Source organism: Pundamilia nyererei, unplaced genomic scaffold (assembly GCF_000239375.1).
Source record: "Pundamilia nyererei isolate P.nyererei 1_Seehausen unplaced genomic scaffold, PunNye1.0 scaffold00014, whole genome shotgun sequence".
NCBI classification, from domain to species: Eukaryota; Metazoa; Chordata; class Actinopteri; order Cichliformes; family Cichlidae; genus Pundamilia; species Pundamilia nyererei.
In genome coordinates this window covers 4,921,755-4,943,925 of record NW_005187415.1, presented here as the reverse complement: position 1 = coordinate 4,943,925, position 22,171 = coordinate 4,921,755, and the positions used below count along the sequence as shown (strand labels likewise).

At 39.3% G+C, this 22,171-nt stretch overlaps 1 protein-coding gene across 4 annotated transcripts in view; it reads right to left on the bottom strand.

The window, feature by feature from the left end:
* grm8a (glutamate receptor, metabotropic 8a) overlaps positions 1 to 22,171 on the bottom strand; it is a 292,622-nt gene that overhangs the window by 93,997 nt on the left and 176,454 nt on the right. For all 4 annotated transcript variants that reach the window (XM_005725264.1, XM_005725266.1, XM_005725263.1 and 1 more), the window contains exons 4-6: positions 7,059 to 7,194; positions 6,147 to 6,301; positions 1,705 to 1,842 (exon numbers count right to left, since the gene is read on the bottom strand). In XM_005725264.1, coding sequence (XP_005725321.1) covers positions 1,705 to 1,842; positions 6,147 to 6,301; positions 7,059 to 7,194 — 429 coding nt within the window. The remainder of the gene's footprint in view (positions 1 to 1,704; positions 1,843 to 6,146; positions 6,302 to 7,058; positions 7,195 to 22,171) is intronic.

Genomic DNA, 22,171 nt, shown 5'->3' with positions numbered 1-22,171 from the left:
ATCTAATCCGGCTAACCTACTTAGCGAGGTACGAAGAACAGGCCCCTGGTCATCACCTCATCCAATCTTTTAAGATTAATAGGTTAAACCTCAAGTTCTTCAGACTCAGAACTGTTTAATTCCCGTATCCTTTTCAAGTCTTACAATCTACAATTAATTTGCCCACACCCACTTATCATATTTCCCATGTTACTTGAATATCTTATTATGCTATCTTTGTCACTGTTTGTGTAATTTGTTTCCAGCTGCATTTTTCAGTTTCTCTAACTGTTAATTTTCTGTTGACATCATCTCACCGCTCCCCCACTCCCAGCCCAATCACGTGCAATAATCACATACATTTCCACATCCTCCCATCAGCTGTCTCACAACAGTGACCTTGAGCAGCAGGCTGCTGATTGGCTTCTGTGTTGATGATTTGGAGGTCACAAACCCCAGCACTTGGAATTAATGGACTCTGCTTCATGACTACAGGGCCCTCGACACATAGATGCCCACATACACAGATGCCACGGCTAGTAATAGACGGTCAATGGGAGTCACAGCCCTTACAAACCTAATTATGTGAGCCAATGGCAGGCATCAGCCAGGGAGTAGTCGCTATGACACACACATAAACATACAGACCCGATCACGGCAGCACAGAGATATACCTACAGGTCATGTCCACTGGCATTGCTAACTCTTCTAAAAAGTATAACACTTTAGCCAGTGACAGGTGTAGGCAGTGAAAAAGTGCACACACAGCACCATCTGGATCACGTGCCCACGAATGTGACGACAGCACAAGACAAAAATCAGCTGTAGTGTTGGATCGTTTGTAAAATAACAAGCTGCAGACAATTTGGACTAGGACTGAAAAATGCAGGTCAAACCACCATAAATCATATAAAAGCAATGCAAAAACACAAAAAAATGACACCAAGAAGTGCTTATTACAGAACTAATACCCATATATACCCTATGCACAAACACACAAAACAAAACGCACCGAAGAGAGTGCACTGCCACATTTACAAGCACATACTCCAACAACTATTTAATTTCCCTTCAAGCTTCGAGTACACAAACAGTTGCTCTTGTTGAGCTATATTGCTTCTTAAATCCCAACAGCTAATTTGATCTGGGGTTTAAGGTTACTTATTACAGCCCGCAGTGCACTCCACAATATATATATATATATATATACACACTAATTAGAAGACAGTATTTGTCTCTGTTGACAGACTTTCAGAGCTACGATGTTCTAATGAAGACTTATTCAATCTAATGTGATGTGCTTAATCAGCTGGCAGATGTAATATGAAAAGCTGGGCCTGCTTTTAGGATAAACTGGTTTCCCTGAAAACTGTCAGTCGGGTGTGCCTAGTTATTGTTTTACGCTGTACCAAAATAAGAAGAATGACACTGGTTATGATGCAAGAAGGTAGCCGATGCAGGGATAAAGGAAGACCAATTATAGCTGACCTTCTGCTACACTTCTCAGAAAGTAAAACTTACAAGCTCGTATAGATCTATAGAATTACAGCTAAACAAAACAATCTGTTATACCCTCAAGTGTAAAACTCCAAAGTACCTTGGAGCATTTTCATCTCTCTTTGGATCTCTAGTCAAATAACAATTTACACATTTAAGCTTTATTGACTTTTTCCCCAAATGGTTGATAGCAAGTGAAATAATGGAGGAAGTCAAATATAGTCTTACCTGTGCATTTCTTCAGGCTGCCAGGCCGTTTACCATGCATTCCCAGTTTACAGTTAAAGTTTTCCTCCCAGAATTCAGCAAACCAAACATTTCTTCTGTTGTTGGACAGCGAACGGCTACGGAAATACCGGTCAAATGCTGTGTAAAAGACAGACAGGGCAAAGGTTAAAAAGTATGAAAATGAGTTATTATTTTTTTTGTTTTTCTTTTTAAAACTCTACTGGATACATCTCCCTATTTATTTTGTTTAGAAGAGCTGCTTTCGGCACTTTCAACCCAGATATTGTTAAATGGCGTAATAGGAGAGGGCACCAGTGCTTCAGGGGTTATTGGCTTCATTTCTACTGAGCCTGTCTGTGCTAGAAAATTAGGTGTTCAGCACAATGTAATACATTTTGACACATAAATGCGTAGGTTATGAATAGCCCACGTATGGTATGGCTGAAAAGCTATTTTGGTTGAACCGGTCAGTATTGGAGCTCCTATCAAATACTGACGTAAAGAGACAGAAAAGCATACATTTTAAAATAAGCTTCCACAATAGATTGGATACTTGTCCATTTTAATAACAAGATAAGAGGAACTGAAAGAGGGGAACACGTTTCTCCACTCATAGGAATGAAATACCTGTCAGCAAGTGGCAGGGTGGAATGAAGATACGGGCAAAAGAAAAGAGACGTGCAGATGAGAAAAAACTACTTTCTTCATACCATAATTAAATGTGAAAGAAGCTTCTTAAATGCATGGCATTTTATCTGCCACATGAACCTTTTAACAATTCATCAGCTCATCGGCTATCTTTCTTTGTTTCCGTGCAGGGTTAGACTTTCATTTTAGCCGTATGCTACAGTAAAACTTTTACAAACTAGGGGATTTTAGCTTTGACATGAACTCTCTGATATATATTTGAGAAATTTAGGTTTTTGGTTAATGGATTTTTTTTTTCTTTTTTGGATGTTCCAAATATGCAAAAATTCAGTATTGTGCAAAAGCCTCAAACCACCCCTCATTTCTTACATTTTGCTAATATAAAAACTCAGTGCAGTAATTTATTTAAAAAAGATATGCAAAAAAACAGAAATACAGCATATAAGGCAAAAACAGAGTTTTTACATGAGCTTTAAAGTCAGTGTTTGGTATGATCGTCTTTACTCTTTAACAGAGCCCGAACTTCTTAGGCAAGCTGTCTCGTAATTTCTTCAAGTAGTCTTCAGGAATAGTTCTTCAGGTTTCCTCAAGGACATTCAAAGCTCTTCTTGTTGTTGGGTGCCTTTTGTCCTGTGCTCTGTCTCATGGTCCAACATTGCTTCAATAATGTTGAGGTCCAGGCGCTGGGGAGGCCTAGCCATGATTAATGGTGCTCAATTGTGTTTTTTCTGTCCGGGCATGCTTTTGCTGTACTGCCATGTGTTTGTGTTTGGGATCATTGCATTGTCATATTGAAAATTGCTGCCAGTCAGATGCTTTCCAGATGGTGTTGCATGATAGATCAAAATCTAATATATGTGTTCATAATTTCATAAATTCTGACAAGATCTCCGACACCACTTACTGAAATGCAGCCCCAAACCACAACAGAGCCTTCACCGTGTTTTATAGATGCTGTAGACATTCACTGCTGTACCTCTCTCCTCACCTCCTCCATGCACATTTGGTATATCTCATCCTTACCATTTCCCTTCCTTAAGAATGGCTTTTTGACAGCCACTCTTCCACTGAGACCATTTCTGATGAGGCTTCAGTGAACAGTGTCTGTCAGGTCTTTACTGATTTTTCCCTGTTCCTTAAGGAGATGACTTTCCTGAACTGTTCAGCCACTGTAGATAGTTTTAAGCCTGGCACATCTTCTTTCGTCTTCTTGTCTTGCAGAGTTTGCTGAAAGTAGAGTGGACTGAACATGAGTGAAAAAGCAACCCATGTCCAAAGAAAAACTCTGGAAGGCCTTTAGAACATCTGGCTCTTTGGAAGCACAATTTAAAGAAATGAAGCATGGCTCAAGACTTTACACAGTACTTTAAAAGGAGTAGGCTTTTCTCTAACCCAAGTCCTACATCTAACCATAGATGGCTTGTGACCGGGTGGGCAAGAAGAAATGACTGCAAAGAAACATTTACACTTAACTAAGAAGGCGCAACACATGCTCTGTAGTTAAGTGTAACACTGGGCTTGTGAATGATTCCATGTGAGGTGTGACAGCCTGTGCCATGCCAGATTCACTGTAAAAGCTAAAAAGATCTCTCCTGATTAATTCAATGTGCTGTTGTGGAAATGGGTAATGTGTGCACCTGGGATGCTCTACTGATATTTGACTGCTGGGAATATTAGTCTTACTCTTTTTGTGCCTCAACAGTAAGATGTGCCATGTGGAATCACATGCTTCCCATTGTGATAACATTACATTCCTAAAAACAGAAATATAATCATTTGAGGTACTTTGAGGGTCTAAAAAGCACTAACTTAATTCAATGATAATAGAAAAATAGAAGTATTGTTACCAGTTGGGCAGTTGTTTGGAAGCACACCGTTCCTATGATTACATTTTAGATTATATTTTGGTACATCTCATGCACTGCTTTCTTATAGACTGTAAAACAATAAGTTCATATGACATTTTTAGTGTCCTGTGTAATGATACATAGATATAACCAAGCCAACCTGTCCTCAGTCTGAATCAGTGTTGAAACTGAACTCTGTGAACAATGATATATTCATTTAAAACTGCATTTAAGTACTGATGAATAGAGATGAAACCATGTAGACTTTAGTTCTAAAGTTCTTTAAAGGGTAATACAATTTTAGTAAAAATAAAAATAAAAAATAAAAAAAATACTGTAGCATTTATTAAGCCTCTTCCAACCAGCTAAGTAAAGTAATATATCAATGTCTGCCCAGACTCATAATATATGGAGTAAAAATATTAATGGAATTTAATATGTGGCCACCAAAGATTAATGTCACCACTTTAGTATCTGACCAAATTGAAAGTGCTCAACATCTCTGCATCTACTCTTGAATTATGGTGTTGAACAGCAGCCAGAAAGTGTGTTTTTGCAAAACATTAGCATGTCACAGTGAAGCAGAGCGCTCCCCTTTTGGATATAAAATGACACCAGCTAATCATTTTATCCAATTAGATATCTGTGTAAAATTTATTCAAATGAATCAACTTGTGGCAACCCCCCCCCCACACACACACACACACACACTCACACACACACACAAAAATAATCATGATGTCACCGAGATCTTTGACTACCAAATTCTGATAACTATGCTTATTTCCAAGAGAACATTTAAGACAGGTGGAATGAAATTTCCTCCCAGTGTTCCCGAGATATTACATTCACAAGAATAGCACAGGTTGGGTTTGTCAGCTTTGTCTACCTTCAGAAAATAAATGTGTTCACCAGAATAAGTTATACATATGGATTATTTATGTAAAAACATAATGCCTCTGGCCAGGACTGTCGCTGGGCATAAAAAAGTACCTCTGAAATCAACAAAGTCGCTCATATCAGAAATGTTATTTGATGCTTCTGCCTCTAATCTGCAGATTAAATGTGAAGCCTGAGCCTGAAGACAGTTAGCTTAGTTCAAAGACTACTGGATGGGAAAAACAGAAAGCCTTTTTTCAAAGATACAAAAAATATTATCTGGTGTTATATTCCTTATAAAAAATGTAAAAGTGACTCATGCACTGTTGTTGTTTCCTGTGGAAATAAAAGCTAAATTATACAGCATTGGGAGCCCAAAAGATGATTTCAATGAGCTTGTTATGGCATCAGAATAATTCTCAATGCGTGAGAAAATATTTACCTCATGTGCAAAAAGATCCCATGTTTGAGTCTATGTACTGTACTATACTATGTCACTATAAATTACAGTTTAGACACATTTTAAGCTTTATATAACACATGTTGCAGAATTGCTGCATTATACTGCATTCTCTTTCTAGGTGTACCAAAAGAAAAGTCTAGTCATTAATCCTCACTCACATCTCTTCTGTCATTTCTTTAAAGTCGACATAGCCTTTCTTGTGAATCTGTCAAAGCTCCCTTTGATTCATTTAAAGTTCTATTTCTCTCCCTCGCTTCCAGTTTATATCTTGTCACCTATGTGGCCCTCCAGGAGTCAATTATCTAATAGAGAGCTCTGACAGAGAGCAAATGAGGATATTCTCCCTGGTGTATTGGCAAAAACTTGTTGCCCACTGGGATCAAAAGTGAGAGAACATGAGTCCATTTCATTTCTGTCTCTGGTCTTTCCCCTGACTCCTTAATTTGATCTATCAAAGTTTGAGCAGACGCTGCTTCGGCTTTCTTTCATTTGCCACAAATCCAGTTTCAGTGCAGGTGAGAACTACTTTTATTATTCCTCACATCTTCTCAGTTATTACCTGCATGTGTGCTGACAGCTTCGTATATGCTTGTTATTATCCTTACCATCCACAGATGCCCTTTTGGGAAGAATTGTGATGGCCCCCTCGGCCACCCTCTCCTGGCCAATCACAGGGGAGATCTTGGACCCCCAGCTGTCTGAACCCACCCACAGGAAGTGACCCGTCTGGTTGTTCCTTTTAGCTGCATCCAGAACTCGTCTGTTTTAGAAAAAGAAAAGATCATTCAAATATCTGAAGATAGACTACAGCAGACAAGTCGAGCAGTGGGGTATTGATTTAGGCTTAACCCTACATAAAGATCACTGCAGCTTTTTTCTTGTACCACTGCTTATATCTATAACTGATGCAGCAACAGGCAGCATCCGTCTTGCCCGTGAGGAGTGACTCCTTTTTTTTCTATCCATAAAATGTGTGAAAAACATGTCATCAAGTATTTATTTCCAAATCTCAAGCATTCTGGAGCTTAGCATTCTGGACAGCATTTATCTAAAAAGGCTTTATTCTTCAAGCATTTTTGGCAGGACCCAAAGACAAGAGGTCTGATTGACCAGTAATTAAGCCATTTCAGGGGGTCGTATGAGTCAAAACTGCATTTTATAATATTTGATTTTTTTTGTTTAAATCTCAATTTTCATAACTGCCTAATAATTATGTACATCATCATTCAAGATGTAAATGCAATAATTGTGCCTGTAGTATAGTGCGAACTCTTGTCGGTACCACAATGCAACACTTCTAACCAAGTGAGTTGCTAAAGAATAGCGATATGAAAACCAGGTCTTTTGTTCTTCAGAATAACATAATTGTAATCACAGCGAGCATGTAGGTGTCAAAAGGTTTCTATTGTAAAATATGTTGAAAATGTCACAGAAAATCTTATTAAACAAAAAAGTACACCTGATAGCAGCGGGAAAGTTGACCAGCAGGGTTCGTTTTTAAAGTGCACAACACGTACCGTATGTCATCCTCATTAGCGAACATGATGATGGCCCTGGCATTGGAGGTCTCCAGCAGGCGTCTGATGATCTTGTCAAACTCCCCTGGCCTGGGCTCCCTGGGGATCTTCAAGGACTGGGCAATACACACACCACCTGAGACAGAAGAGGGGGGAAAAGCAAAAGGAGGGACAGATTGCATCATCTATTTTAGATTCACTGATTTGCATTTTCCATTCTGTTTTCAACACTAATTTCACTCTCGGGTCGGCTTGTACACATTTCTGAAACTATTCAAAGCACTCTGTGTCGAGGCCTCTGACGAAGGCTTTAACACTTCGAACACCCTCACAGCTTTGAGATAAAGGTAAGAGTAAGTGGTTGGTTAACATGGCAGCAGAGAAAGAAAGCAAGATATTCACTAAAGTCCGGGAAGAGACATGACTGAACGTAAAATAGTACTGGCTGTTCAATACAATTTGTTCTCCAAAAGATTCAAGACAAAAAACATTTGAAAAGATTAAACAAAAACTGACAGGTAAGAGCGGACTAGGTAGGAAGAAAGTAGAGAAAGGGTAGGAGGAATCTGGGGGACTGGGAAATTCTAAGAGAGGAACGCTGAAGAAGAAAAGGGATGTTAAAATTGATACCGAAAAAGACTAAAAGGAAGAAGTGAAAATAAACAGTGGGAAGCTGAGGAGGGGGGAAAAGCAGGAAAGGAGAACGAGCATTAAAAAAAGAATTTGCTAAAATGAATTGAGATGATGGTGGAGGTAGGTGGTGTTGATCACAGGAGAGAAAACTGTAAGAAACAAAGGAAAAGAGGAATGGGGCATGAATGATTTAAAATCACGGCACTGCACAGAGTAAGTGGCAAGAAATATCGTCTGTACCCACTTCACCTCCTTAATTTACTATTGTCGAGTGCAGCAATATTAGTTATTTCACTCACAATATGAGATAATGAAGATTTCTGTCTACCTGGTTCCGCCTTGATCCCTCAGCCCTCTCACACACACGGACACACTGTTGCATACTGTTTTCAGCCACCTCAGGAGGTGGTTTTTTTAAGCTGTTAATTCACTCTGGCTGCATTCAATCATTAGCTATTGTGTAAATTCTTTTTAGCAGTATGTGTGTGTGAGTGTGTAGGATTATGTTATTGTTGTACATTGCCTTTGTTATATCTGTACAGAATTTATGATGGACATTGTGTATCCATGTCTTTTGTGTGTGAGTCTACACATTCATTTCATTCACGTCTCTGGGAATGTCTGTGTGTGTGTGTGTGTGTGAGAGAGAGAGAGAGAGTGAGTGTGTGTGTGTCTGTATATAGAAGTGAGAAAGTATGAATGATGTCCCCTTTCCTCCCTGCCTGTTCCAGACCATTTATTGAACATCTGTACAGTCTGTCGCTTTCACTATGTCACAGCCCTTAATCACACACACGCACACACACACAGACGCACACACATCCACATAAATGCGCACACCGGAGTGCATGAGCGCTAAAACAAATACTCATTAGCCTCAAATTAAAAGCCTCTCAAGGATAATCACTAAAGTGACAAAATCTGCACAAGTACCCACCTCTACCCCACTCCCCTACACACTCGCACATTTACACTCATTCTCACACAGACACACACAAGAAGCAAATATTTAAATGTTCAAAATACGTTCTCAAGGATAATGACCAAGTAGACATGCACTTTTGCATACATATACAAAAACAGCAAATCATAAATAAATTCAGCGTGGCATATGTACACGCATACACTCAAATACACAAGCGCTGACGATTGCATTCTCCCGCCATTGTCCTTGGAGCAGCATAAAAGTGATTAAATCGCTGTTTGTTTCACAGCCTCACAACCATCATTAATAACTGTCCCTGTGGAGAACGAGTTTCCCAGATAAAGAAAATATCAAATATTGTCTGTAAACTTAAGAGCTTCTCCACACACGCGCGTGCACGCACACTTGGCTGTCACTATCGCAGCCAAACACTTCACATATTTGATGGTGCAGAAATGGGAAAAAAAATTGACGGCATGTTAAAAGTGAACGTCAGATATTAGCGCACACCTTTTGCTTCTCAGCTAAAAGCACAGCTGCGAGGCAGGTCAGGAGACGCATCAACAGCTTCTTTTTTTAATCACTCCCAGAATGTCAAGTTGAAAGCTTAACAGGAAACAAGGTTCAATATCCAAATCCTTGCACAGCAGGGCACGGGAAACAGAGGACTGGCTTCACGTTCCAAACACAGACATGCATAAAAAGAAAAAGTCAAGAAAAAAATTTGCAAAAAATATCCTGAATATTTGTAGCCTATATTTCTGCTCTTTGTCAAAAACTTCTAATATGCAAAAATATTTTTAGTGTATTCTGTAATCTTTAAAATCAGCACCTCAAGTAGTCTCCAAAGCAAATCAAGTCAGCAGCGTGCTGCTGTTTCCCGAGGAGGGAAACTGCCTGAGAGCATTAGACACTCATTATCCTCTGGATAAACAAAGCAGTAAACACATTATTTACTGGCATTTGTTATGTCAATAATGTTCATCATTATTGGATTAAGTCGGAATTAGTGCTATATTTAGAGAAATCAAAGTGTGAAAAGCTGTTCAGTCAATTTTAACTTTCAGCTGTTCTTGTCTTATAGTCAAAGGCTCGTAATTTGGCTGATTGTGTGTAAACTGTATAATTAATTGTTTGGAGACATATGATCACACGCTGCGCATGCTAATGTGGAAACCGTAAGAAAATCTCTTCATTCACTTCAGATAACAGCTGTATTGTGTCACTGTAATAGTCAGTTTTTGTTACATAATTTGCCAGTTGTAGCACGTTCATCTACAATGGGCTAATTGAATTATGAGCTCTTTATCCACTGAGCACCAACACACCGAGCTCTCCGTTTATCACTAATAACCTGATTATTGAGCCTTCGCTGTGGAATTGAATGTGACTGAATCCTAATTCCTTGAACGTGTGAGTGCGCGCTCATGTTTTTCACATCTCTGGGCGCAGATGCGAGGTGTAGCATTGTGCCCCGTGAATACCTGTTTTTTGTCTGTGTGAATAGGAATCAACCTGTGGCCACGAGGAATGAATCAATGCACTCAGCTATCTGTGGAAATACATGCAGTTTAATGTGCATTTTTGTGTGCGTGTTACACGTTACTATGCATTTGTATCCGCTTGTCCCCTCTGCAGCTGTTACAGAGAGAGGCAGAGTGCAAGCTGTGATGATAAATCCAATGTTAAGTGTGTCCAGCGTCTCTCCAAACGAAACCCTGGCAGTCGGTAATTAACTCCATTCTGTTTAGAGGTTGAATTTTTTTCAGTTGCAGGAAGGGAAACGCCGCTGTCTCAGCGTTTAATTAACAATCTGCTTCCCTCCCACACCCTCTTCTCTCTGCACCATTTCATCTATTATCCAACAGAGACTTGAATGGGGAAGAAGAAAAAGAGAGAAATTACTCATCCTTCTCACTGTGTGCGTCTTGCTTTTGTCAATTTCTTCTCACCTGTAGCTCATCAAACTTTTCCTAATACCTCCAAAGTATTTAGACAATTTCAGGAACGAACTAGCTAAACTTGGGGCACTGCATCCTGAAATAATTACCTAAACTCCTTACACATCAGACAGTGCATAAAATGCAACAAGCAAATTTTTTCTTCTTTTTTCATATGTTGTTTTTATTAATCCCTCAAACCTACCTTACATGAATTTCACAGCAGTCATTTCTGCTTCTGCACAAACTGTGTTGTTGACTCTGTAAAGGTTTGCACACATTCACTGATAAACCCGTGCATTTTATAATATTGCTGTACTACATGAATAAAAGTACAAGGTCACTTAGATCTTACACTTGTATGGGCTGCTCAGCCATGGAAACCCATGCCATGAAGCTCCTGGCTCACAGTTTCATTGCTGATGTTAATGCCAGAGGATGTTTGGAGCTCTGCAGCAATGCAGGTTGGTGACTTTATCACACTATGCAATCAGTCCTGATTTGGTTTGCAAATGCTTCTACTTGGCAATAATACCATTTGTTGATTGTGGAGCATCTAGAAGGAGGTGGCCTCCTATTACAGTACCAGACTTGAAATCAGTGACCTCTTTAGAACACCCCATTCTTTCACAGATGTTTGTAAAGTCAGACTACATGACCTGATTTTAATCACTTGTGGCAGTAGAACTAAAAACACCTGAATTAAAAAATTAAGAGTATACGTGGTTCAAAACTTTACAGCCATTCCCAAAAGTCAAGAGTACTGCAGCCCACTTAAAAACCAGAAAGTCCCATTAAAGCCCACCCAATCTTAAGTCTTCACGACAAAAGAAACTGATGCATTTACTTGAAAAATATAGTAAAAAACACATGAACAACACAGGCTGCTGACTATAAATCACTACTGCTACCCAGTCATATGCAAAGTGTTAAGGCCAATGAATGAAATTTCTTCATGGCTAGTGACTGGTGTGTGTGTATGTGTGCGTGTATGCATAGTTCTGTGTTAAACATGACTGGGGTAATAAAGTGAAACAAAGGCAATAAAATCCGACTCCCTTTCTGTAATAATTGTTCCATTACAATACAGTCGCATTATCCTCCAAGCAGCCTGCAAGTGTGTCCTGATAATTTTGAGAGACACACATGCCCTATCAGCTGTTACTATTAGCACAGGATTAAACATGGTTGGATCAAATGCGAGGCTCTGTGTGGTCTACAAATCCACAAAGAAAGAAATTAATTTCTTTCTCCAGCTTGGTATTTCCTTGATAAACCCTGTCTCCGGACTCCCACTACATAAACACTTGCCAATGGATTGTTACTATGGAGAATACTTAGACACATGCACACACTCTTTCTTTCTCTCCAAACCTCATTAGCACACACTTTAAAATTAGAAGTTGCCCTCTGCTTCTGTTCATGAGTGGGGGTACTGTGATATAGGCCCTTTGAAGTCAATGATTTTTTTCTTTTGTGTATGTGTGGTGGTGCATGTGCACTTGGCTTTTTAAACAATGCTTGTGTAAGTTCTGTACTTACTAACATGGGATCTTACCAATTTTTTTATATGGGTTTTTTTTTGTGCTGTTTTTCATGTGGTGCGCAAATTTTTTTGTCCCACACAATGTGTGTCTTTTTTTCAGCCTCTGAGGTAAATGTCCTATGCAGGCTTCCTAATGAATCATTGACAACCCACAAACCGCTGTCCAAAGAAATGTGCATCCTCCCATTAAAATAAGCCTTAAAGGATACAGGTCACAGAGCCTCAGACAGGCTTGAAAATTCAAAGCGGCCCAAACACAAACTCAAAAAAGATGCTGCTCAGACCTGAAACCACCCTCAGGTGGAAATGTTTTTCTAAACTTGTAACGGGTTCAAGTTTGGTAGCTTATAATTTGATGATAATGGAACACCGGTTGGTGCAGGGAGCGCTAAAAAAAACGGGCAGAGTTTCTTCAGTTTTCAGAAAAAGAATGTTGTTTTGGTCAACTTTTGATTAGCGTAGCGTGAATACACACTGAGGGAAAATTACAACCCCACACCAACATTTGGAACATTGCTCATTATGTTAGAGTTCCCACTGTATAAATGAAGGCACTAGTTTGCATCAGTGGGTGGATATTGAATATTTGCTAGATGGCACAGCATAAACCGCTTCGGGTGATGCTCAGACAAAATACAATAATTTGTGGTATCTATCTAAAAACCTCATTTACAATCTAGTCTCAGTATATTATAGCAGAATTTAATAATATAGTTGCAGGAGTTATCTTTCAGTCTGCATCTATATTGTATTATTATAATCCTAGGCACTGGAAAAATCTGTCTTTTCTTTAGTGTGCGTTATTGTGGTTTTTGTACGCAAGTGAAGAATGGAAAATACATTGCAGAAAACAAAAACATCTTTCTATTTAGTATCTATAGGCAGCATGTGAACAGCAAGAATTGGCTAAAAACAAACCAGAGCGTTCATTTTTTGTTTTTGTTTTTGTTTTTAATAATGTTTAGATTAATTATTACATAAATAATTATTATGTCTATTTAACTATAGATTTTGACTATTTTTCACAGCATGGATTTAACAAGGTGCTGGAAAGTTCCCCGGAGATTTTGGTTCATATTGACATGATTGCATCACACAGTTGTTACAGGTTAGCCGGCTGGACATCCATGAGCCAAATCTTCTGTTCCATCATTTCTCAAAAGTGCTCTGTTTGACTGAGTTCTGGTGACCGCGGAGCCCATTCAAGTACAGTGGAATCAGTGTCATCTTGTAGAAACCAGTTTGAGATGATTTGAGTTTTGTGACATGGTGCGTTTTCTTGCTTGAAGAAGCCATTAGAAGATGGGTACACTGTGGTCATAAAGGGACAGACATGGTCAGCAACAATACTCAGGTAGTCTGAGGCATTTAAATGATGCTCAGTTGGTACTAAGGGGCCCAAAGTGTCCCAAGACACCATTACACTATCACCACCATTCTGAACCACTGACACAAGGCAGGATGGACCCAAGCTTTAATGTTGCTTACATCAATATCTGACCCTAACATTCAAACATCCCAGTAGAAAGGGTTGAAAATTACTAGTACAATCACTTGAAACTTTCTGTGCAACACTAATTTAATTGATATGAAAATAAAATAGAATAAACTTTTAAACACATCAAAACATAGTTGTGAGCAGATGGGAATTAACTGTCTCTCCTTCTGTGGGCAACTAAAGAGAGGCTACTGGGTGATACTACAGTAAATTACAGTTCTAATTATCTAAAACTTGGAAAATCCTGTACATTAATAAACATTAAAATATGTATGTATAATTAAACTGAAAGTGTCATATGTGCTAAAACTAAAATAAAAAAAACTAATTTACAATGTGTTGCAGGGTAAAGTAACGGTTTCTATGTGGTGCAAAAAGCCAAGCATGTTAATGCATCAATCTTTATGCTGTCCTGTCACAAACCCATGCAAGTCCTTTTACTTTTCATCTGTGAGGCAAATGTGAAGGACAGAGGCACTGACTGCAGATTAAATGAAAAGGACTTGAACTTGTCACCTATACTTATTTCATACATAGAGGTCAGACTGTGCCTTGTAAAGTAAATCTTGGCCTTTTAGCATCTAAGTTTCACTACCGTCACACAGAAAATGTCTGAGTGCACTGTGTAGCAACACCTGACATGTATGTGTGTGCGCGCGTTTGTGTGTGCGCGTGTGTGTATGCGCGTGTGTGTCTGTGTGTGTACATGTTTAGACATCTTTTCGGGGACAGAAAATTGAAATGCCACTATACTTGTGGGGACCAACGGTGACTTATGGGGACGAGTTTGAACTCGTGGGGACCTCCTCACTAAGATATGAAAACGAGTGTGTGGGTGTGTGTGTGTGTGTGTGTTGGCAGAATTGTCATCACCACAGGAGTCAGACAGTCTAGCTGAAGTCAGCATTTGCTCAGGTCTAATGTGGAGACAGGTGGACACCTAATGCATGCAGCACTGTGCATGCATCAGACGAATGTGCATCACAGGCAAAAATGGAACCCATCTAACTGCTGCAAGTATTTCCATGAAAAAGCAACATAATAGCACATTTAAAGCACTTTAAAAGTATATATATAAAATTTGGGGTTGCACTGAGCATTTCTTCTTCTCTTACTTCTTTTCACTCTATGTGTTTATATGCAATTTCGCATTTAATGTGTGTCTTTTGTCCTGTCTCCCTCCCCTCACCCACAACCAGTTGTGGCATGTGGCTACTCCTGCCTGATTCTGGTTCTTCCAGAAGTTTCTTTCCCTTAAAAATGAGTTTTTCCTTCGCACTGTAGCCATGTGCTGACTCACAGGGGATTGTTTGTATTATTGTGGGGTCTTTACCTAACAATACAAACCACTTTGAGATGACTGTTGTTGTGATTTGGTGCTATATAAATAAAATTGCATTGAACTGAACTGTATTGAAATGAACTGTGTGAGTTGGCAGGTTTGTCATCACCACAGGAGTCATGAAGTCCGGCTGAAGTCAGCATTTGCTCAGGTCTAATGTGAAGAAAGGTGGAAGCCTAATGCACAGAGCGCCATGCACGCATCAGACGAGTGTGCAGCCTCTTTAAATGATGTAAGCATTTCCATTAAAAAGCAATATGATAAGAAAACATAAAGAACTTTGGAAAATATAAGAAATTAGTGGTTAAGAAAGACTGACAAAATTAGTAGGAAAGCACAAGCTATACATGTTGCGTATTCATTTTTTCCCCCTAATTAGTGGCTGTGAATGGAACCTTGAGAAAATACTGGAAGTAGCATTGTAGTGATAATTCACACGAGACCCCAAGTTACAGCTGTATCTGAATCATCTTGTGCAAATATATATCTGAGTATTTACATTCTTTTTGCTTTTCCACAGAATTTGGTATAACACGCGTCAACCCACATCTAAAACCCATAAGAAAAGGAAACAGAAAAAGCTTTTCCATTTCTAAATCTGCACAAGCCAAAACCCAAACAGTGCTCGAAAGTGCTGACTAATAAGCACTTTTCGTACTTTATTCTTCAATATCAGCAAGTATATAGAAAGTCCACTAGTTTTGAACAAGTTTCTGTGAGATCTGACAACTGCAACGGGAGACTACTTTTGTGAGGCAGGAGACAAGTCAGTCTCGATGTCTCCACTGAGTCATCTGACCTTCCATCGCCAGTCGCACATCACCAGTACTTCTAATCAATCAGACTAATCCCAATGGCTTCTGCTGGGTGGTGGGAGGACAGGATCGGCAGTGGGCCAGACAAGAGGGGATAGATGGCGAAGACCTCAAACGAAGAGATGGGATAAGGGATTGCAGGATGATAGGCAGGACGGGTGGAGAAATGAGAAGTAGAAGAGGAGGATTCTGGAACTAGGGAAGGAGGAAATGGAAAAGGACGGAAAGATGAAACGATGTAGCATATAAAGCAAGGGGGAGGGAGATAAGCAAGGGATGATTGGATGCCAGACAACAGATAAAAATCACAAGGTCAACGTTAAGCTCAGAAATCACAAAGAGAGAACATGCCCACTTCTCTGTCTGATACTCTCTGTATGACTTCTGAGTGTTGATCTCTCTTGCTTTAACTCTACTGTTGCAACAGCCCTCTCTTTGACATAGAAATGTGCCCCCACCCCTACACACAGAGAGAGACACACACACATGCACGCACGCTATCTGACAGTAATCAGACATCCAATTACAGCAGTGCCCCCGGAGTAGGGCTGTGTACATGCATGTGACTGTTTGTGTATGTGTGCGTCTGAGAATACATGTGTTTGCTTCTTTGCTGTCTTTTTTTTTTACTGAACACACACTGATACTGCATCAGATGCCTGCTGATGTCTGATACTCCCCAGCCCGGGATGTCCTGCTGTCCCTCTAGCTCATGTTTTATCTGAGGATGAAGGATCTTTCATGTAAACACACACACACACACACACAGACACACACATAAGCAAGGCTGTTTCTAATAAAACACTAGACTTGTAGAACAATGCAAGGAAAAGGGATTACACAAAAACACTCAGCAAAATATAGTGAAAATGGTCACGGCAGGGAGAAATTCTGCTTGTACATTAAAAATGAAGAATTAAAATATATCAATTAACCATATTCTAGACCAAAAGACTACATTTGTGTTGTGGATTGTTGATTTTTTTCAGTGCCAGGGTAAGATAAGCTAACCTCAAGAGCATTTTATGCATTGTTAACGTTTTAGGGCAAATTATTTAGTATTTCACACAGTACGTAGCAAAATTCTGTAATCTCACCTTTCTAATAAGTACAACAACCAGTACCATCCTTGTATTATACAGAAAATTAGTGCACAGATACAAAACGTATCCAAAGAAATATTTACTATAATACAAAGTGTTCAGGAGAAGTGACAAAAAACAGAAAAACAAACTGTAAATTGTCCTCGCTGTCTCCTAGGCCTCCCTTTACCCTGACTAGTCCTCTGTGTTCATGCTGCTCCATCTTCTTGCCTAACACCTGTATAAGTCCCTAAATGCCTCTTTTAGACTCTGACACATGATTGAATTTTTTTCTAATTGACGCTGAACCGGTTCAACATGAGTGAGACTAACTGGTAATCAGTGTTTTCCATTTTGAAGGCCAGTGTTCCCATAGGTCAACAAAGTGTACTAAATGATACAATCTGTTTTCAGAGATTTACAAAGATGTGTTTGAGAATGACATTTGAACCAAAGGAGACCAAAAGAGCTGAGAGTTTATTAGTTTGGAGTCATGTTGTTGGTAGTTCCACTTTGTGTGAGTGTGTGTGTTTACAACCTGGAAAAACTGTAGCAGATCATCATAATCTTCAGTCTTTACCATATCAATGTTTGGTTTAATCAGAATCATCTTTATTTGGGCAAGTTTGTGCACACAAACAAGGAATTTGAGTCCGGTTGACTTTGCCCTCTTCGTGCATATAAAAAAAAAAAAAAAAAAGAGATCACTTTGTTTAGTTGTTTGTCTTTTTACTTCATATTTGTCATGATTTTTGCAGACTTTCAAAAGCAGACAAATAAAGAAAACACCCAAATTATCTTTTTCAGAACCTTTTTTTTTGTCTGATGTTGTGAATGATCTGAAACTATTCTTTGAAACTATTCTGTGGTTTTAATCAGAGAAAACAATTCTGTTGAGTTTTCTGACGTGTGCTTTATTTTTTTTTTCTTGGTTTCTTTTTTAAAGAAAAGATGTGAAGGTTTCACGAAGTCTGTTAGCAATTGTGAAAAAAAAAATCTTGGCGCTTATACTCCTCATGTTAGACTACACTGTTTCAGTAGATGGCTCTACAACACAATACATAGATGTCTTTGACAACTACTTTCTATTCTTTACGTTCTTTTGATACTTTGCAGTCATTTATGTAACCAGTTTTGAAACATGCAGTCGTACATAGTGGACTTTTTTAATGATTAGTATCTGACTCTACCACTTCCAACCTCCATTATTCTTCCAGGATGCAATCATCCATGCTTTTATTTCTTCTAGACTTGTTTACAGCCATGCACTTTACTCGGGCATCTCCTATCATAACATGCACAGAGATCTTCTAGCATGGTTAGTAGTTCCAAAGGCTCGTTTAGTCATTGAAGCTGACTGAACCTTTGTGTTCCCCGCCCCATGACTCTAAAATTCCCTTTGATTTCAATAACTGCTAATGCCTTTATCCAACCATTTTCAGTATTAAGACCCAAGAGTGTATATGCACGGTCTTTCCTCCCTGTATTTACTCTTGAGAATTTTAAATTGCTTTTAAAATTTTTTTTTTATCCATTTTTAATTTTTACCTTCAACTTTACTGACATTTGTTGCTTTTATTATTAGTACTGTAACTTGGTTTTGAAAAGTGCTTTATAAATACAAATAAAGCTATGTAACATAAGAATGCAAAAAAAAAATCATGGCTCGTGTCTTTAGTGCCGGAGTTTATCACTCTGCCAAATCAAAAGAATGAGTCAGCCTGCAGCGCACAAACAGACAGCCATGTTAGCATTTTAATGGAGTCATCGGGAAGTGACAATTATTGTGTTAGATGAAATATACAATCACACATGCATTAAATATTCAATAGCAACTTCATTGATACGTCAGCGCAACACAACACACAACTAATCAGGCAGCCCACAGAAACTTCAGCCAATGATTTGCTCCTGCTAGAATCTGCCAGGGAGCAGAATATATAGACAGCATTATGGCATCTGAATAGCAATGACCACGATGGCTTATTACTGTAGATAGCATCCACATAGAGAAACATGATGCATGAATGAGGATGAAAAGAAAAAAAAAATCTGGCAGTCTGTGAATACATGGTCGGCTGTGCACGTGCCCGTGTCTGTCTGTGCTCGAGTGTGTGCGCTCAGTGCAACAAGCGCCTGACACTGACAAAGAAGACTAATGTGTGCTACTCTGCTTGGCAGTTAGATGTGTGGGACGCAGGTATATGAGAAATGTATGAAATAAAATTACATAGCTGAAGTTAAAATAACTACAACTTTGGCTGTAAATGTTATTTTAAAAAAATAAAGAAAAAAACCTCGGTGACGCAGGTTAGGTGGGGTGTTTTTAGACATATTCTTGATGGATTATAATTTGCTTTAAGGTGGCTAAATCAATGTGTCTCCAAATGTAATTATGTGAAGGCTGAACCTCTTTGAGAAGTACATTAACTTTGGATTAACTTTTACATTACATTAAATGTAATCACCTTTTAATATAATATTAATCCTATCTTCAAGACATCAGCCACCTCAGCATTCTATGAATCTCTTTCAGGGCATTTCTGTTGTGTTCATAGGTAATAGAAAGAGTGGCTCATGCTCTGGCCTGGTGCTGTGAATGCACTATTGCTTTGGCCAACGAAGTCCCATGCATAGATTTCACCAGATCAATATGACTTCTACATGAACTATTCTTTGGGTATTGATGCATTCGCTGCTGGCCTAGGACACGGTGTTTACTGCCAAAAGCTAAAGTGACAAGGTGAAAAATAAATAAATAAAGCAGTGCTACGCAGACGTACATGAGTCAAAGGGCTCCATTTTCATGACAGAGCACAGAGAGGCTTTGCACAGGTAAAATGACATTTTTTTGACAGACACACAGGGGTCTTAATCCCAGCTGCAAGCATTTGATATTTTGGCGATTTTTCCCTTTTTTCCCCTCCCTCTGAACTTGAATTACCTTTAGTAGGCATAACCGTTCAGCAGGGGTGTGATAGTGGTGAAAATGCAGCAGAGCAATTTCTGCTGTTCGGGATTATGGTGATTTGAGGTTATGCTGCGTACCTGCTCAGACCATTTCACAAGTACGCGGAGCAAAGAGGAATGAAATGTATTTTTCTGAACACGAAAACCACTCACAGATGGACCACAATATTCTTTTCTGTGGATAAAAAAACAGATGTCAACAATAGCACTAAAAGAAAATGACCATCACCTTGCTACTGAGATATTTGTTCACATGACATCCCCACATCCACACTGCCCCTTTGACATTCTCTCTGCCATCTCATCTCATTATTATTCTTTTCCGTTTCTCCCTTCTCCTTTATTCACTTCCATCCCATTGCCTTCCACTTCCTCTCTACCCTGGGGGGAGAGATCAGCAGCATGGTGTTCGCCTCCCTTCTATCTACTCTTTCTGCCTTTCCATGCTGTGCATCCATAACCTCGCTGAAGCCTCCCACCACACGCATAATGCCTCCACCTCTCCAATGTTGCCAGCTAGCCTGTGTCTGTGTGATCATGTGTTTTCTATCCATCTATGCCCCGACTTTATCTTTCAACTCTTTACTCTCAGCGGCAGGCTTTGTTGTGCACATCCTGTCTAGTCTGGCCTGCCTCAGTGCTCCCAGCAGGCAATATGAGTGTCATGTGGCTTGTCTTTACTCCATGTCAATTATAATTCCCACTACAAAACACAACAGCAAGGGTGAGAGAGAGAGAGAGAAATTGAAACACTCTGGTTTATCCATCTTATCATGGCCTTTCTATCACCAGGACCAGCAATCAGAGCCACCACAAGTTGTTCATTGATCTTATAATCAGACAGTGGTTGTAGCGCAATAAGCTAACCATGGCTAAACATGTGAAACTTTATTTCTTTTAATGGAAAACGTCTTTTATAGATAATAAATACAAATATGCACACGAATATGGGCACAGAATACATTCACCCATCTTTCGCTGCACTTGGTTTGCCTGCTCGATGAAATGCCGCTTGATGTGTCTGTTTGAACGCGTGGTTGTGTCGAATTGTGAAGGACAGCAAGGCCTGTTGAAAAAGGTTAGGGAGGCAGAGTCCATTGGCATTTACTCAGCACTTAATAAGGTGAGTGTTTCAGAGACAAAAAGGATAGAGGACAGAAATATACCTTGGGTGAATAATCACACAAAAACACACAGAAAAATATCCTCTGCACCAGCGGATAAACAGGAATTTACACAAAAAGACACACACAGTTTGAACTCCTGCCAGTCAAGCGTGTTAGCAGGAGAAAAAAGGGGTCAGTGATGGCTTCACAGTTCAGTTAGGAGAGAATTTAACAGGTTGATTGAACCCTGACTAGAGATTACTGATGGATCACTAAAGAGAAGAGAAGAGAAGAGAAGAGAAGAGAAGAGAAGAGAAGAGAAGAGAAATTACAGGCATTCTCTAGAGATGGAATCGGGACCTCTTTTCATAATTTGAAAAATGGTGTAATGGAAATGAACACTTCATTTCAATTATGCAGTTGTAAAACTCACTCCTGTTATTTGAGGATATTGAGCCAACATTTTTAAAAAGGTTCTACCAGTTGGTAGTTCCCTTGGAGACAAGAGAAAAATCTCTAAAAACAATGCTGTACCTGCATATTTCAAACACATGCACACCTCGACACCAACAACACACACATACTATTAGATTTCTTGTTTGACGGAGGAACGGGAGATCAATCTGGGTTTCCTCCTGGGTTGCTAGAAATCTCTAGGATTGTTCTATCTAATGCTCTCACCACATATATAGATGTTTTCACACATGCACCTGAGCCCCCTGGCAAAGCTGTTTGGTAGAAAGCAAATGTCCAATTTCAGATTCAGCTTGATCGAACGTTAAATGGTCTCTAAACTGCCAGTTACAAACTGCAAAGTGTGTGTGATGTCCAAATGAATAAAGGTGAGGTTATAGAAAACGATTTTCAAAGTACAGTATGTGGCATATATGTCTTGTACACCCTGCCCAGTCACCGCACATCATTAAAAGCTAAATAGGGTATCTTCAGAAGTGAGACTTTATCTGACACATGATATGTTTGTGCTTACATGCTGTGTTTAGTTTGTGCCAAAATGTTTGCATCATGGCCAAACATCTCTGCCTTGGTCCCGTCTGTCCAAAAGACTTGTGGTTTCCTCAGATGCAACTTTGCAAACCTACGCTGCGGTTTTCTTTTCTTTATAGAGAGGAGAAGCTTTCTCCTAAAAACACTTCCAAGCATACATGTTCAGTCTGTTTTTAGAAATTATGCTGTCATGATCTTAAATATTAAAGGCTGAGATGTAACTAGGGATGGGTATCGTTTAGGTTTTATCC